This window comes from Diaporthe citri, assembly GCF_014595645.1.
Source record: "Diaporthe citri strain NFHF-8-4 chromosome Unknown scaffold_4, whole genome shotgun sequence".
In the NCBI taxonomy this organism is placed as follows: domain Eukaryota; kingdom Fungi; phylum Ascomycota; class Sordariomycetes; order Diaporthales; family Diaporthaceae; genus Diaporthe; species Diaporthe citri.
The window spans coordinates 3,873,198-3,891,864 of NW_025064849.1; the positions used below are offsets into that span (position 1 = coordinate 3,873,198).

Here is an 18,667-nt window from a genome sequence, read left to right on the forward strand (position 1 = left end):
TAGACTGGCTAAATGGTATAGCTAGTCGTTTTATCATTGCAATTCATTATGATTCATAGGCGCACAGCGGCAGCCGCATAGGCTCTGGAGTCCATAAAAGCCCGGGTAAGTGGAAGATCAAGTCAGTTTTTGCATGGTTGACCTCACGGAAACTAACTTACTAGAATAGGAATTCGCTGAACCTCAGGCTCTCACAAGAAATTTCCGCTCCACATTTCGCTCGTGTGGTCACAAGCTAGACGGTCACTTGGTCGAGATGTGCACATGTATCGAGGCATGGTTGAGAGCATGAATTAAAGCACGAGATTCGGACATGGAGTTCCAAATCGTGCCGCAAAACTTTTGCTTTCGGTTCACCTAGAAGAGGAGCTTCAGGGCCGCCCAAGTCAGACGTGGGATTGGTGATGGAGATGCCAATCCTGGCAGGTAGGCCACATGGTGGCCAGATAATGGCTAGAATGGCTCGAGATACCCTGTAGCACTAGCCTCCGCCCACTGCACCATGTATTGTGTCACCACATATGAGCTTGAGACTGGTTGGAGGGATGGGGTGTCAAGGTGTATGTCATTGGGCTCCCCATCGAGAGGGGGCGGAGTTGTGATCTCTACATTAGTATGTGGCTGACCACTGCAATGCAACTATCAGCGCATCTCCAAGGCGTTTTCACCTAGTACTGGTAAAAATAATCAGCCTGCATTGCGCCACTTCAGGCTGCAAGCTAAATTGTAGTGTCTGCGTCGTCTGCCATGAAAAGAGAACGCGTGGACGATTACCGCATGTTCTAATAGCACGACCCTTGATGTCATTCTCAATTCTCTTGCAATCACGAGAATGTACTATCAACGGGTCACAAACTCGTTATGATAGCCGTCGTTCTAGCTCCTGTCCTCATCCGTCGGTCAAATCTATGAAGAAATGGAGGCTGTTGGCTTGGCTATCTCCATTATCTCCCTCGCGGGGATATTCAAAGACTGCATCGATTTGTTTTCCATGATTTCTACCGCGAAGTCCATGGAAAAGGACTTCACAATCCTGAGCGTCAAATTGGATATTGAAAAGACGCTTTTGCTACAATGGGCCGAGCACGTCAGGCTCGTCCACGAAGATTATGACCGCCGCCTAGACAATCCACGTACGAAACGCACGGTCGCTCGTATCCTCGAGTCCATCAAGAATCTACTGAGCGGTGGTTCCGAACTCGAACGCCGATACTAGTATGGAATGCAACGCTTGAGAATCGACCAGGGTGAACGCTTCCCAATCTTGAGCGCTCATAGACTAGAACAGTTTCGATCTGATTTTAGGAAGCTCAAATTAAATGGCCATCCGTCCGTTGAGGACACCAATGGATCATACCAGAGTCGGACGTCAAGTCGACCAGAGGTCGAAATCAGCACTAGCCCGGCACCTCACAAGCAAAATGCAACACTCAAGGGGCAATTCTGTTGGGCAGTTCGAGACAAGGGAAAGTTCGGCAGTCTGATTCAACAACTTTCGGAATTAGTGAGAGGGTTGAAAGAGATTGTGCCACTGAAGCACTCGGCCTCGGTGGAGCTTCTGGAAGAAGACGTGAAGCACGTTAAACGGATCAGTCGCCTTGAACTTCTTATGGATTCGGCCAAAGATCATGATCAACCGGATGCATTCACAGATGTAATTCAAGAACAGATCGATCGACGGCGCCAGCAACGCATACTTGACAGCTTATGGTACAGAATGCTCGATCATCGCGTAAACAGCGTTTCTGAGGCTCATTTAGGAACATTCGACTGGGCTCTTCACCCGCCGACAGAAGAAACTGAATGGGAAAATCTATCCCAGTGGTCGAAGTTCGGTTCTGTGATATACTGGATCCACGGAAAGCCCGGCAGTGGCAAGACGACATTGATGAAATATCTATACGACAACTCCGTGACCCGCTCATTACTCTCTGAGTGGGCGAAGGATAAGCCACTCTTGATGCCACAATTCTTCTTTTGGAATCTCTGAACTCCAGAGCAGAAGACCCAGTATGGACTGTACAGAGGTCTGCTGTATTATATCCTCAAGGACAGCCCTAGCCTTATTCCAGACTTGCTACCCGAAATGTGGAGAGAGGCACACAATGATGGTGGCCCCACAGACCGGACTTCCTTGGACACTCGGGCATCGAACCTGGAACCCCCAACGGAAGAGGAGATGATGCTTGCATTCCCCAGGCTCAAGGCTCACACTCAGGCGGCGTTCTGCTTCTTCATCGATGGCCTTGATGAATACTCTGGAGATCCGTTTCGGCTGATCACATTCCTCGAGAAACTCCTCGAAAAACTCGTCTCAGATAACATAAAAGTCGTTGTGTCAAGTCGGCCAATACCTTCTTGTTATCAAGCTTTTTCTCGAGGTCCTAAGCTTCGACTCCAGGATCTCACGCGGAATGACATCAAAACATACGTCCACGACACAATTGCACTCCATCCGCACACCGAGACCATCATTGGAATGGACAGCACGATAGTGGATAAGATCCAGGGCGAATTAACCGAGAAAGCTTCGGGTGTCTTTCTCTGGGTAATCCTCGCCTGTCGCTCGCTGATACAAGGCTTTGCCGCCTAGGACACCCCCGAAGAACTGCAACAGCGGCTTAAAGAACTTCCGCCTGAGCTCAACGATTTATTCATGCATATACTTCAGAAGTTCGATCCCAGATACCACGAGCAGGCTGCGAAGCTTTTACGTCTGTGCTATCACAGCACACTTCTGAAAACTGATCCTGGTTATCCACACGAGGCCTAATTCACATTGGGGTTGGCGCTGGTGGACGCAGACAATTTGGATTTCTCAAAACCCCTACAGCACAATCAGCTCTCCGAGGACGAGAAGATCAGCAAATGCAAATTACTAGAAGCCCGGCTGAGAAGCAGATGCTGCGGATTGCTAGAAATCCAATTTGGAGATTCTAGGCTGGGGCCCTCTCCACTGAAGGAGCATTCCAACTGCCAGATTGTCGACTCAACTGTGGATTTCATTCACCGCACTGTGTTCGAATTCCTCATTTCTACGAGAGAAGTGGAAGAATCAAGAACCAGAGGGCGGTCAAATTACCTCAAGTTGCACTTTCGCATTTCAAAGAACGGTTGCCCCGATCTTGCCGCAAAGCTTGTGTGCGAGTTGGGCATGGAGACAACATTTCAGCGCATGAACGTTTCCAGACATGGAGATCAGTCTTCGCCTTTACTGTATCACGCCATTGAGAAGCCACTCCTTCGACAGCTTTTCGGCGATGATTTTCAACTCCCGCGTTTGAACATCGAGGAACTAGTTGCAAGAGGCTGTGACGTGAACGAGTTCTTTGTCGAGCACTCCCAAAGGAGGCCGACGACTCCATGGATACATTGGCTTGGTCAGCCACCATCTGAGTGGTATGAAATGGCGTTGGATGATAGTTGGGTAACTGAAGAGTTTCTTAGTGCCGGAGCGGATATTTCTGGTGTAGTGAACAGGTTCAAAACGGCAATCACAACTTTGGTCGGGCAGAGAATCTTGGGAGACTCACTGGGAGCGGAAATCGACTTCGCTCACGAAGATGGGGGCTTCAACACGTCGCATCCATTCTTCGAGGAGGATTTGATGGATGAGAGCCTCAGATCTTCATACGACCGTGTGAGAAAGCTGCTGAGGGACGGCACCAGACAACGTCACGAAAATGTCGAAGCCGACTCGATGCCTACGGTGTCATCGGGTAGTGGCTGCAACGAGGAGAGCAGGCTCAAACGGCGTCACGCGGAGTCGATAAAAGATGACGAAGATGCATGTTCAAGCGGTTCCGGGGGGGCATAGAATCAAGAGACAGCGCACTTCTTCTCAATTGGATACGGAAATGGGAAGCGAAGAAGTCTTTCAATAATACTTTATTTGCCTGTTGAGTAGACAACGTCGGAGTTCTTGGAAACCTCTTCATAACACTCTGCAATGTAATAAGACTCATCAAGAAATGAATAATAAATGACACTACGATTAGGATAATGCAACAAAATAAGAAACGTCCAGAGCGCACTCTCGGTTTGTAGAGTTGGCCAAGAACATTTGAATCAACGGACTGACTGAGAACAACCAGGCAAATTTTGGGTCAAGTCACCATAAGATTGACGAGGATGTTCTTCCAAGAGTTGCAACTAGTAGTGGTATAATGAAGTGTATTTTCAAATATTGTGCAGTGATATTCATTTCTGGGTTTCGCCCTGGCTACGCAGGCAGGTATGTAGAGATTGTAGATCACCTTTAGAAGAATTGCTAACACTGAATTGGTATTGGAATACTTTAGTATTGCTACATTGAGACGCTCGATACAATGAAAATTGAAATATTGGTCCAGCATTAAGTTATGCTTTGCTTGTTTACAATGCACTGCGCCGCTTTGGCGGAGCCGCCGGAAAGCATAACTCCTCACCAAACCAACAGGCATGACTACACTCATTTGCATTCCACACCGCCAAAACCACGCTAGTGATATCGCCATGTTGCTGCGCACCTAATTTATATATATATAATTATTTTAGCAGCATATTAAATGTTTTTTTAATAAATATTGCTTTAATTTAATTTAATTTAATATTAAAATATAAAAAGCATTTTTAATTATTTAATATTTCTTTTTATATTAATTTTAAAACTTTAATTATATTATAATATATAATAAAAGTATAATTTTAAGTAATATTATAATTAAATTTAATATACTGTTTTTCTTATAATATTATAAATATAGCTTTAATTTAAATTAACTTAATATTAAAAGATAAAAAATATTTTTAATTATTTAATATTTATTTATATTAATTTTAATTAATATTTATTATTTCTTAAAATATAGAAGGAAAGTATTTTTAAGATTTTTATTAAAAATACTTTATTTATATTAAATATATATTTCTTTTTAAATATAAAGATAAATAAAGTTTTATAATTTTATTTTTTAAGTATTTTTATAAAATTAAAAATAAATTTTATTAATTATTTATAAATAAAGCATAATATTTTATTAAAGTTTTTAGTTATTTTTTTTTTAAATCTTGTTAAAAGTTTTATTTAATTACTTTTTCTTTTTTAAATTAAAACTTTTTAATTTTAATTTTATATTAAATACTTATTAAATTATAAAAATAATAATAGTTAATATAATATGTTTATATAATAAGTGTGTTATATATAATATATAAATTTAAAGGTGCATAGCTTAAATTAATTTTATTATTAACGGCTGTTAATTAAAGCTAGCCGGCTGTTAATTAATAATTACTTAATTCTTTAACTAGCTTATAGCTAAATAAAAAATAACTGCAACTTTTAATTACAATCTTTTTCTTAATATAATAATTAAATTAATTATATAAAATTAAATTAATATTAATTAATGCTTACTTAATAAATATAAATAATTATTACGGTTTAAGCTTTGCTTATTATAATTAATTAATGAGCTTTAACCTTATAAAAATAAGCTTTAACGCAGGTGCAAATGAAAAGCAAACCTTTTTCTCTGCACTTTAAATATAAACCTTATTTAAATACCTTTTGCAAATAATCTTAAGGCTAGCTTATAATATATATTTAAAATCCTTTTATATTATAAACTTATAATATAATTATATAAAACTTAATATAATAAAACTTAAAAAGAATAATAATAGCTTGCTAAGTCCTTCCTTATCTTAAGAAATTCTTATCTTAAAAATACTTGGCAACTTAATTAATAAAGATAAGAGCTAAGTTTATAATAAATAAGGAAGTAATTAATATTAAAAGGGCTTAATTTTTTTTATATTTAATTAATTAAGAACTTTTTATAATTAATTTTTACCTTATATTAATTTTATAAAGATATTTAAAAAATAATTAAAAAGCTTTTTAAAGAAAGTTTGCTTTATATTTAAAAATTCTTTTACGTAAAGATAAATTAAGCTTAACTTAATTATATTATAATAATATTATAAAAAAAATAATAAATTTTTTTATTTAATTTAATTAATTAATTTATATAATAAAAACTTAAAATTAATTAAATAAATATAAAACATTATTAATAATTAATAACTTAACCTTTATAATAAATACTTAACTTAATTATAAAGAATAATTAAAAATATTTTAAGCTTTTTACTTTGCTTTATAATAATATAAAAGCATTTTAATATTATAATAAAGAAAAATAATACTTAATTTTAAAATAATAAAATAATAAATATTAATATTATAATAATTTTAATAAATAAAGTTAAGTATTTTATATATAATTAGCTTAATTATTATAAGTATAATTACTTTAATTATTATAAGAAAATAAGGATATAGCTTTTATTAATTAAAGTTAATAAGGAAAAGAAACTTATTTAAGGGGGTATAAAGATTTTCTTATAAGATAAGGTTTAAAGTATTGCTAGCTTAATATTAATTTAAGCTTAAAGCAAGTTAGCTATATGTTAATTAATTTAACCTTATGAAATATTTAAAATTTAAAACCCCTTTATTAAGAAAGTAAATTATTAATATATTAAATATTAATTAATTATAAAGCATATAATAACTTTATAATCTTAAAATATTAAATAAGAAAGTATATATAAATAGTTTGCATTAAAGGATTATAAAAATGCTGTTACTTTAATAATTAGCTTATATTTAAATAATTATTTTTATTATTTAATATATTAAATTATAAGGGTTAAAGGCATGTTAATTATAAAAAATAAGTTAAGTTTTTAATATATTAAAAAGGCGTTAAGCTATAATTAAATAGCTAAGTAAAAAGTAATATTTAATTTATAATTAAATTATAATATTCTTTATTTTTTATTAAATAACTGTTCTTTTAAGCTTATTATAAGGATTTAAAGAAAGAAAATATATTATAGTTTAAGCTTTGCTTATTGTAATTAGTTAATAGGCTTTAGCCTTATAAAAATAAGCTTTAATATAAGTATAAATAAGGAGCGAACTTCTTTCTTTATACTTTAAATATAAACCTTATTTAAGCACCTTTTATAAATAACCTTAAAGCTAGCTTATAATAATAATTAAGTTTTAAAAAAGTAAATCTTTATTATTTTTACTTAATATAAACATTATATAAAATAAATTAAAACTGCTTAAATTAAATAATAATATTTATATTATAATTAAAGCTTAATAAAAATTATTGTTTTAATAAAGTAAGTTTATTATATAAAGATTTAACTTTTTAAATTAATACCTTATTTTTATTAATATTATATTATAAGTAATATTATTAATAAAAGCATTAAAAATAAAAGTAGTTTTATGTAATGGGCTTGGGCTATTGCCCAAGCCTTATATAGTGTGGCTAAATAATCCAAGGGAGCTTGGATTACTATGTACCTTTTAGCTTAATGGTTAAAAGGTTGCTGCTTTGCAGCTTATAAGAGAAGGCGCTAATTAGCCTGCAGCCCCTTTAGGGCTAAGCCTATAATAAATAATCCAAGCTTTAGGGTTAAAGGTTTGAGTTATATTTGCTGCAATATACGGGCACCCCTTTTATAAAGAAGAACCTTGGCTTGAAAAGGCGATATTATGGGTAAGCCTTAGGGGTAATTATATTATTATATTAAGGGGGTTTTAGGGAAAGGGGCTATGTAATAGGCTTGGGCTATTACTTAAGCCTTATATAATGTAGCTAGATAATTTAAGGAAGCTTAGATTATTATGTACTTTTTAGCTTAATGATTAAAAAGTTGCTGCTTTGCAGCTTATAGGAGAAGGCGTTAGCCAGCCTGCAGCCCCTTTGGGGCCGAGCCTATAATATTTTAATTTATAAAAGAAAAGATATTATTTATTAAATATATTTTATTATATAAATTATTAAACTTAAGTAATAAATTATGATTATTAATAATTAAATTAAATATTATATAAGTAAGTTAAAATTATTTAATTAATTAATAATATTTATATTAAATTAAAAAATAAATAATAAATAAAACTCTTTTATTAAATAAGTTTTAAAAATATTATATTAAACGCATTTTTATAATATCCTTAGGCTATTATAACCTTTTTAGCTTATTAAAAACCCTTTTATAATAACTTTATATTAAAAAGCCTTTTTCTTAATATTTCTTTAAGTAAATTTAATATATTTTTAAATTATTAAAAGCCTTTGCTTATAATTAATATATTTTTAAGCTATTAAAAGCCTTTATTTATAATTAACGCCCTTTAAAGTATTTAAATAATATTTTTAAGGCTTACAACTTATTAAAAATTCTTTAAAGCCCTTATAAAATAAAATATTAATAAATAATATATATTTAAATAATTAATATATTTTTAAATAATTTATAATATATTATTTAAATAATTTATTAACCCTTTAATTTATTTATATTATTTTTTAATAAGTTAATTAACTTAAAATTATTAAAAAAATTTAATAAGATTTTTTATTAATTTAATTATATAAATGCTTTAATTAAATTATTTAATATTTTCCTTTTAATAAATATTAATTAAATTAATTAATAAATATAATCTTTTTCTTTCTAATATTTTTATTACTTTCTTTATTAATATCTTTTAATAAAATCTTAAATATAATTTATTTTAAAATTAATAAAAATTAATTTATTAAATAATAATATTTAAATATTATTATTTATAAATAAATAATTTAAAAATTAATTATTAATTTAAAAATATAATTAAAAAAATAATTTTTTTTATTTTATAATTTATTATTATAAAATTTATAATAATAATAATAATGCTTATTATTAATTATAAAAATATTAATAATCTTATTTAATTATTTAATTTAATTATAAAAAATTTATTAAATTAATTTTTAATTAATTAAAATATAATATTTTTAATATATTAAAGCTTTAAAATATTAATAAATAATTATTTAAATTAAATAATTTAATTATTTAATTAATTTAATTAATTTAATTAATTTAAAATAAATAATTTATAAAGAAAAATATAATTTTAAAATATATTTAAAATTATTAATATAAAAATAATAATAATTAATATAATATATTTATATAATAAATATATTATAAATATTATATAAATTTAAAAGTATATAACTTAAATTAATTTTATTAAAAGTAATTATTAATTAATATTAATTTAAATTTTTTAATATAATAATTAAATTAATTATATATTTTATTTCATTATTATTAATTATATAAAAGTTAAATAAATATTAATTTAATTAAAATAAATTTTATAATTTTTAAATATTTTTATAAATATATTAATATTTTTAAAGCTTAATTATGTTTTTTTAAAATTTTATTATATTAAAATATAATTATTTAAGTTTATTATTATAATAAAGTATTATTATTTTATTAAATTAATTTTAAATAATAATTATATATATTTATATTATAATTTAAGCTTTGCTTATTATAATTAATTAATAAGTTTTAACTTTATGAAAATAAGCTTTAATATAAATATAAATAAAAAGTAAACCTTTTTCTTTATACTTTAAATATAAACTTTATTTAAATATTTTTAGCTTTAAAAACATAAAGTAAGCTTATAATATATATTTAAAGTTTTCTTATATTATAAATATATAATATAATTATATAAACCTTAATATAATAAAACTTAATAATAATAATAATAATAGCTTATTAAGCTTTTTCTTATTTTAAAAAACTTTTATCTTAAAAATACTTAATAATTTAATTAATAAAAATAAAGATTAAGTTTATAATAAATAAAGAAATAATTAATATTAAAAGGGCTTAATTTTTTTATATGTTTAATTATTTAAAAACTTTTTTAAATATAAGTATATTAAGCTTAGCTTAATTATATTATAATAATATTATTAAAGAAAAATAATAAATTTTTTTATTTAATTTAATTAATTAATTTATATAATAAAAGCTTAAATTAATTAAATAAATATAAAATATTACTAATAATTAATAACTTAACCTTTATAATAAAAGCTTAACTTAATTATAAAGAATAATTAAAAATATTTTAAGCTTTTTATTTTATCTTATAATAATATAAAAATATTTTAATATTATAATAAAAAAAGTAATATTTAATTTTAAAATAACAAAGTAATAAATATTAATATTATAATAACTTTAATAAATAAAGTTAAGTATTTTATATATAATTAAATTAATTATTATAAGCATAATTATTTTAATTATTATAAAAAAATAAAAGTATAATGTTTATTAATTAAAATTAATAAAACAAAGTTTATTTAAAAGGGTATAAATTTTTTTATAAAATAAGATTTAAAGTATAATTAACTTAATATTAATTTAAGCTTAAAGTATATTAATTATATATTAATTAATATAATATTATATTATAAGCTAGCCTTAGGTTATCTGCCGTAAGGTATCCAAATAGGGTTTATATTTAAAGTATAAAGGAAAAGGTTTACTCTTCATTTATACTTACATTAAAGCCTATTCTTATAAAACCAAAGCCTATTAACTAATTATAATGGGCAAAGCCCAAACCATAATATATCCTCCTTTTCCAAGTCCTTATAATGGGCCCTAAAGGGCAGCTATATAATAAAAAATAAAGGATATTATGGTTTAATTGCAAATTAAATATTACTCTTTACTTAGCTATTTAATTACACCTTAGCGCCTCCTAACTATATTAAAGGCCTAGCTTATTATCCATAATTAATATGCCTTGGCCCTTATAATTTAATATATTAACTAAAGCAAGTTAATAAAAAATAATTATTTAAGTATAAGCCAGCGGCTAAGCTAATAGCATTCCTATAATCCTTTAATATAAGCCTTTTATATAAGCTCTCTTACCTAAAACCTTAAGATTATGGATTTATTATATAATCCGTAATTAATTAATGCTTAATTATAAGCAATTTACTTTATTAATAGGAATTTCCTAAATTTTAAGTATTCCTATAAGGCTAAACTAGCTAATATATAGCTAATTTACTTTAAGTTTAGGCTAGCGCTAAGCTAATATTACTTTCAAACCCTACTTTATAAAAAAAATTTTACGCCCCCTTAAATAAACTCCTCCCCCTTATTAGCCTTAATTAATAAAAGCTATACCCTTATTTTTTCATAATAATTAAAGTAGTTATGCTTATAATAGCTAAGTTAATTATATGTAAAATACTTAACTTTGCTTATTAAAATTACTGCAATATTAATATTTATTGCTTTATTATTTTAAGGTTAAGTATTATTTTCCCTCGTTACAGCGCTAAAAATGCCCTTATATTATCATAAGGCAAAGTAAAAAGCCTTAAATATATCCAGCTACTCCTTATAATTAAGCTAGGCTCTTATTATAAAAGTTAAGCCGTTAGCTATTAATAGTATTTTATACTTATTTAGTTAACTTTAAGCCTTTATTATATAAGCTAATTAATTAAACTAAGTAAGAAATTCTATTATCCCCTCCCCACGGCGCTATTATAATGTAATTAAGCTAAGCCTAACATGCCTTTGCTTAAAAGGGTCCTTAAATATAAAGCAAATCTTCTCTAAGAAGCTCTTTAGCTACCCCTTAAATATCTTTATAAAATTAACATAAGGCAAAAAGTAATTATAAAAAATTCTTAGCTAATTAAATATATAAAAGAATTAAGCCCCTTTAGCGCTAATTACCTCCCTATTTACTATAAACTTAGCCCTTATCTTCATTAGCTAAGTTGCTAAGTATTCCTAAAATAAAAGTTCCTTTAAATAAGGAAAGGCTTAACGAGCTGCCATTATTCTTTTTAAGTCTTATTATACTAGGTTTTATATAATTATATTATAAGTTTATAATATAAGAAAACTTTAAATATATATTATAAGCTAGCCTTAGGTTATTTACTGTAAGATATTTAAATAGGGTTTATATTTAAAGTGCAAAGGAGAAGGTTTACTTTCCATCTACACCCGCGCCAAAGCCTATTCTTATAGAGCCAAAGCCTATTAATTAATCACAATGAGCAAAGCCCAAACCATAACATATTATAAGATATATTTAACTTTAAAGAAAACTTTATTAAGAAAGTAAATTATTAATATATTAAATATTAATTAATTATAAAGTATATAATATTTTTGTAATTTTAAAGCTTTAAATAAAAAAATATATATAAATAATTTATATTAAAGGATTATAAAAATGTTATTAACTTAATAGCTAGCTTATATTTAAATAATTATTTTTATTATTTAATGCATTAAATTATAAGGGTTAAAGGCGTATTAATTATAAAATAAGCTGGGCCTTTAATGCGTTTAAAAGGCGCTTAAGTATAATTAAATAGCTAGGCAAAGGGCAATGTTTAATTCGTAACTAAATTATAATATCCTTTATTTTTTTTAATTAAACAGCTGCCCTCCTAAGCCCATTACAAGGACCTGGAAAAGGAGGATATATTATGGTTTAAGCTTTGCCCATTATAATTAGTTAGCGGGCTTTAGCCCTATAAGAATAGGCTTTGGCGCGGGTGTAAATAAGGAGCGAACCTCTTCCTTTATACTTTAAATATAAACCTTATTTAAGCACCTTTAGCTTTAACAGCATAAAGCAAGCTTATAATAATTTAATAAAATTATTTTATAATTTTAATTTTTATATATTAATTTAATAAGTTAAATAATTATTTTTAAATAATTTTATAATATAAAAAATATAAGTATTTTATTTAATAACGTAAATTATTATATATTTTAAATAATAATAAATCTTATATATATATTATATAAATATATTTTAAAATAATAATTTTATATTATTTTTTTAAGTAATAATTTTATATTATTTTTTTAAGTAATATATATTTATTTAAATTATATAATAAAAATATTTAAATATAATATTTAATAATATTAAATTAAGTTAAAATAACTTTACTTATAATAAATTAATATTTAAATTAAAGTTTATTAATAACGTTACTATAAATAATATTAAAAATTAAATATAATTTAATATTAAAACTTTTAATATAAATTAACGGTTTTTTAATATATTTTATATTATAATTAAAACTTTAAATTATATATATATAAAAATATAATAACTAAAAATGCTTTTTATTAATTAACATATTATTTTAACGTATTAAAGTTAATATAGTAAAATTGGTTATATATATGCATGCAAAAAAGATATGCATTAACACGGCGTTTTTTTTTTTTTTTTTTTTTTTTTTTTTTTTTTTTTTTTAGCGGTGTGGAATGCAAATGAGTGTAACTAGCATCTCATACATTACACGAGACCCTCAGCCCCGCCCCCAGCCGCTGTGTGTGGAAAACGAAACTATCCCTCCTGTCGTTTTAACTCACGCTCCCCTCCCGCTGCAAAAAATAAAAAATATATAATATTTACTATTTTATCATAACTACCCCTATTTAAGTAACCATATTATATATATATATATATATTTATAAATCTTATATTATAAAGAATTATAATAAAATATTTTAATATATAAATATTTTTTTTAATATTTATTTTATTATTATTTTTAATTTTATAATTATATATTTATATATATTTATAAATATAATATTAAAAGTATAATATATTTTCAATTTAATATAATATTTAAATAAAAAATAAAATATTTATTAAATTTAAAACTTTTATTATTTAATTATTTAATTAATATTATTATTTATTTTTTATCTTATAATATTATAAATGAAATGCATTAAATATTAAAAGTTATATAAGGATTATAAATATATAAACTATATTTATATATTAAATCTTGTTGTAAAGCTATGATAGGTTGTAGTTACATTTAAAAATCGAGATTTTGGGAGCGGAGGGGAGAGCGCGAGTCAAAACGACAGGGGGGGGATAGTTTCGTTTTCCACACGCAGCGTTGTTTCCCAAGTGTACTTGTGCCCCTGGCGCATGTCTCTCCCCTCTTTCTCTTCTGCTCATACGCCGACACGTCTCAAACAACGCTCCTAGAGGACGACCGCGACCATGGACGGGCTAGTTCAGAAAGCCATTCAGCAGTCTCAAGCACAGAAGAAGCTCCCGGAGCTCACTCCTTGGAAATATGACGAGCCATGGCCGCAGCCATATTACTCATGGGATCCAGAAATGGAAGTCTGGGAACCCATCAAGCCGTCAAGTGCAGCGTCTCCGCCTAAAGATGCAGCGCCATCCTCGGACATCACCACCATAGCTCTGTACAGCTGGAACATCGACTTCATGCTGCCCTTCGCCGAGGCGCGGATGAGTGCCGCACTCGCCCACCTAGAGGAACTTACGAACGGCCTGCCTACGACCACGGCCGTCGCCATCAACCTGCAGGAATGCACCCCCTCGGACCTCATCACCATCAGCCAGAAGCAGTGGGTCCGAGACAGGTTCCACATTACGGACCTGGACAGCTCGGCGTGGGCATCAGGTCTGTACGGCACGACCACGCTTCTCGACCGCCGCCTGGGCGTGGCCTCGTGCTTCCGCGTGCACTACTCTGCGACCCAGATGGAGCGTGATGCCCTCTTCGTCGATGCCACGGTGCCGGCGGCCGCGGGAACGCCTAGGACGGTCCGGCTTGGCAACTCGCACCTCGAGTCGCTGGCCCTCGACCCCCCTATGCGGCCTGCCCAGGTACGCACTGCCGCGCCGCACCTAAATGCTGGCGGTTTGGCGGGTGCCGTCATCGCGGGCGACTTCAACGCCATCCAGCCGTTCGACGCCGCCCTGCACTCGGACAACGGCCTCAGGGATGCGTACCTGGAGCTCGGCGGGAAGGAAGGCGGCGAGGACGGTTTCACGTGGGGCCAGCAGGCGCTGCGACCGCTGCGGGAGCGCTTTGGCTTCTCGAGGATGGACAAGGCGTATTTCTGTGGGTCCGGTATCAAGCTACAGAGCTTCGAGAGATTCGGTGCAGACGTTGAGGTTGAGGAGGGGAACAAGAAGCAGAGGGATGGGCTGCTCGCACTTGGGTTCGAGAAGGCTTGGGTTACTGATCACTTGGGCATCAAAGCGACGTTCAGCCTTGTGAATGACACTCATTTGTGAAAAATGGCACTTGTACCAGGGCACAGATGGCAAAAATTCGGAGAGAGAGTTTGAGAGTAACACCTCACCTACCGGAAGATGTCACGCCGATTACTCCATAGGATATAGAAGAGGACCAGAGCAGAGTTTATCCTGGTATTAAATAAACTCATAGCAGGTTGACCCACAGAATTTTATGAAACAAGAGGTCGCTCTATAAGAGCTCATACTGTGGGAGTATCCCACAGAACACAGGTTGTTATCTTATAGGAGAGTATCTTATAGAAGAGCATCTTATAGGACACATGAGGTTATCTTATGGAAGGATATCTTATAAGAAGGGTATCTCATAGAAGGCTACTCTATAAGAAGGGTATCCCACAGGAAGGGTAACTTATAGTACGGTATCCCACAAGAAGGGTATCCCAGAAGATAGTGTTTGAGAAGAATACGTATTTCTTGAAGGCTATGTTTAGCTCCACTGGAGTCGCTTAGGACATCTACCAACCCCCCTTCGCTCCAAACGCAGGCGCCTCTGTCTTCCGGCCGCCACCTCTGACCGGTTTCTGTTGAGCAGCTGGATCCCGTCTAAGTTCCTCTGGTACCTTGGATATCGGTGACTTCATGATCATCTGCTTCAGGTCATACTTCACGTCATCGTCTTCACTGCCCAGGAACGTGATGGCGACACCACTCTTGCCCGCACGTCCCGTACGACCGATACGATGGGTATACGCTTCGATACTCGGCGCCATGTTGAAGTTGATGACGAGTGACACGTCCGGAACATCGATACCACGTCCCGCGAGATCTGTTGCCACCAGGATCTTCGATTCGCCCTTGCGCACAGAGTCCAACGCTGCTTCTCTCTGCTCCTGCGTCTTGCTGCCGTGCAGCGTGACCGCGTTGAAACCGAGCCGTTTGATATCACGCGCCACCGTGTCACAGTTTCGCTTGATGTTGACGAAAACAATAATGGGCGGATCATACTGGCCCGAGTGGAGGATCTCTCCGAGGCGCTTCTTGCGCTTGTCCTCCCCGTTGATAAGCTCAACCCGCTGCTCAACTGTGTCAACGGCCTCGCCGATATTGCCGATGGTCACTATGGCCGGCCTTCGGAGGTACTGTTTAGCAATCTTCTCGACGAGTGGCGGCATGGTTGCCGTGTACATCATGGTCTGTCTGTATTTAAGGTCCTTGATGCCGATGTTCTGCTTCATCAGTAGCGCATTTTCGGCCTCCTCTGTGTCTGGCTTCTCGTTGGTGACGGGGAGAGCGTCCAGGATCTTGTTTAGTGCCTCCTCAAAGCCCAGGTCAATCATGCGGTCTGCTTCGTCCATGACGATGTAGCAACACTGTGACAGGACCAGGAGGCGTCTCTCGATACAGTCCTTGAGACGTCCTGGCGTTGCAACAATGATTTCGGCACCATTTCTCAGAGCAAAGGCCTGCTCTTCGAGAGAGTGTCCACCAACAATACTGACTGTGTTGAAGCCCAGAGGCTCTGCGAACTTTTTGGCCTCTGATTCGATCTGCTGGGCAAGTTCACGAGTCGGCGCCATAATGAGCGCGTAAGGGCCGTCGGCTTTGTTGTACTCGTCGAGTGCCGGAAGACTTCGGATGTAGACCAGTAGAGGGAGCAGGAATGCTGCAGTCTTTCCCGAACCTGTCACCGCCACTCCGATCAGATCACGCGCCTGTAGAGCGATGGGGATTGCGGCTCGCTGGATAGGCGAGGGTTCGTCGTAGCCGACTTGCTTGATGACATCGAGTAGGTCTTTCGGCAGGCCGGACTCGGTCCAATTTCGCATGGGGTTTGGAATTGCTCCGCCTTTAGTAGCAATGCCGAAATCTTCTTTGAAGATACGCCAGTCTCGCTCGCGCATCTCCTCGAGAGCTTTCTCGGACCAGTGCCTCCCAAGAGTGTTTCGAGCTGCCAACTTCTTTTGGGCCGCCTCGAACTGCTCCAGATATTCCTTTGCCCGTTGAGGATCCCTCTGCGCCAGCTTGGCGGCAAAATTCCTTGCGTTCTCTTCTCTCGCCTCGTCCCCGAAACCAGCCAGCCGACCAGAGCCGATCAGAGATGATGCTTTTTGGGCGTATATGGGATCGTGCTCTTTGCTGGTGTCTTCTGAGGCGTCCCACCCAAAGTTGAACTTGTTACCCGTCCTCTTTCGCTTCTTGTTCGCGGAAAAGGTGCTCTCGTTCACTGGAGGGCCCAGATACCGCTCCCTGCGTAGCCTCTCTTCGTCTTCTTCCCATGTCCTCTTGCCGTGGCTGCCTTTCTCCTCTGCATCTTTCTTTCTGTCGCCGTTCGATTGTCCATTCGTGGTCCCGTTGTGTCGCATCGCCTTGGGGCCGGTCGGTATAGAGGACGACGATGACGACGAATGGTTTTGATATCTGGGGTCGGCGCGGGCCAGAAAATCTCTTCTCGATCGTTCATGGGCTTCTTTTCGCTCACGCTCCTTCTCTGCTTCTTGCGCCTTCTCCTCCTCGGCCTTCTTGGCCTGCAGCGCCAGTCTCTGGGCCTTTGGTATGAAGCGAGGCTTCTTGGCTGCCGCATCAGCCTCCTTTTTCTTGCGAATAAGCTCCTCCAGGTCGAGGGGAGCCTTTTTCTGCTTCGTCGCATCCATGGCGGAGGTGTCTTCGAGTGGGTGTCGCCGGGCTTGCTTCCGAGCTATGGGACGGCGCTGCGGCGCATTTAAGTGACGGCAGTGAGTGGTCTGTGCGCCTTATCGCTTTAGCTCCTGTGGCTCTAGTACGGAGTAGGCCTTCTCAACCGTGGAGGTGAGTAACCACCGAGGCATAACCGCTGAAGAAAAACTTCTCATAGGATAGCCTCCCATAGAATAACCTCTCATAGAACAACCTTCCATAGGATAACCTGCCATGGGATAACCTGCCATGGGATAACTTCCTATAGGATAACTTCCTATAGGATAGCCTCTTGTGGGATAACCTCTTGTGGGATAACCTCCTATGGGGTAACTTTTAATAGGAAAACCTTCTGTAGGATAATCTCCCAAAGGTTGCTTCTCATGGGATAGTCTCCTCTGAACTAGCTTCCTCTGGGATAACCTCCTTTGGGAGACCCCTGTGGGAGAACCTCTCATGGGCAGATGGCCTGTGGAATGATCTCCTGCAAGAAGACACACTGAGACAATCTACTTCCTGGTACCGGCTACTTTCAAGACCTACACTTGCTTGCTGCAATCATTGCCTACCAGAGACTGTCCGACGAGGTAAGTAGGAACAACTCAGCCACCCTCGCCAATGGTAGGCTGCTCTGACTAGAGCTTGGGTACCTACCTAGGGAGGTAGATATGGCTGTTTATTGGCAATGCTTCTGGCAAGAGTAGTGCCTCTACGGAGAGCAGGTTAGGGAGGGTAGGTGAGAGACCAACCTCTGCACAAACAACACATTGGTGACTTTGCCGTAGTGTCTAAACCAAGCTCCGCCGGACACAATAGTGGCGCACGGACCACCGGGGCATCAGGCCCGAACCTCCCTGCAACCTGGTACCGGATCGCCTTGCCTGCCGCCCAAGCCGTGGGTGCTGCGGGCCGAATTTTGAGGTGCAGTCCGTCCTCACCTTGCGCGACTGGACTATTCGAAATCGCATCAAACCTCAAAAGCCATCCAACGTCCGCATCTCGGGA

General features: G+C 33.9%; 4 protein-coding genes across 4 annotated transcripts; 3 read left to right on the plus strand and 1 right to left on the minus strand.

Annotated features, from left to right (window-relative positions):
• Positions 1–916: 916 nt before the first annotated feature.
• INS49_010213 (uncharacterized protein) lies at positions 917–2,593 on the plus strand (the record flags this gene model as incomplete). Its single annotated transcript, XM_043170939.1, has 3 exons — positions 917–1,133; positions 1,506–1,912; positions 2,003–2,593. The coding sequence occupies 3 exons, from the start codon at positions 917–919 to the stop codon at positions 2,591–2,593; spliced, it is 1,215 nt and encodes a 404-aa protein (XP_043025504.1).
• Positions 2,594–3,406: 813 nt separating this feature from the next.
• Positions 3,407–4,120, plus strand: INS49_010214 (uncharacterized protein; the record flags this gene model as incomplete). The annotated part of the gene is made up of 2 exons (XM_043170940.1): positions 3,407–3,791; positions 4,095–4,120. 2 exons carry the CDS (start codon positions 3,407–3,409, stop codon positions 4,118–4,120), a joined length of 411 nt encoding a protein of 136 aa, XP_043025505.1.
• A 9,855-nt stretch (positions 4,121–13,975) lies between these two features.
• INS49_010215 (uncharacterized protein) lies at positions 13,976–15,025 on the plus strand (the record flags this gene model as incomplete). Its single annotated transcript, XM_043170941.1, has 1 exon — positions 13,976–15,025. The coding sequence occupies one exon, from the start codon at positions 13,976–13,978 to the stop codon at positions 15,023–15,025; it is 1,050 nt and encodes a 349-aa protein (XP_043025506.1).
• Positions 15,026–15,504: 479 nt separating this feature from the next.
• INS49_010216 (uncharacterized protein) lies at positions 15,505–17,640 on the minus strand (the record flags this gene model as incomplete). The annotated part of the gene is made up of 1 exon (XM_043170942.1): positions 15,505–17,640. One exon carries the CDS (start codon positions 17,638–17,640, stop codon positions 15,505–15,507), a length of 2,136 nt encoding a protein of 711 aa, XP_043025507.1.
• Positions 17,641–18,667: the final 1,027 nt, after the last annotated feature.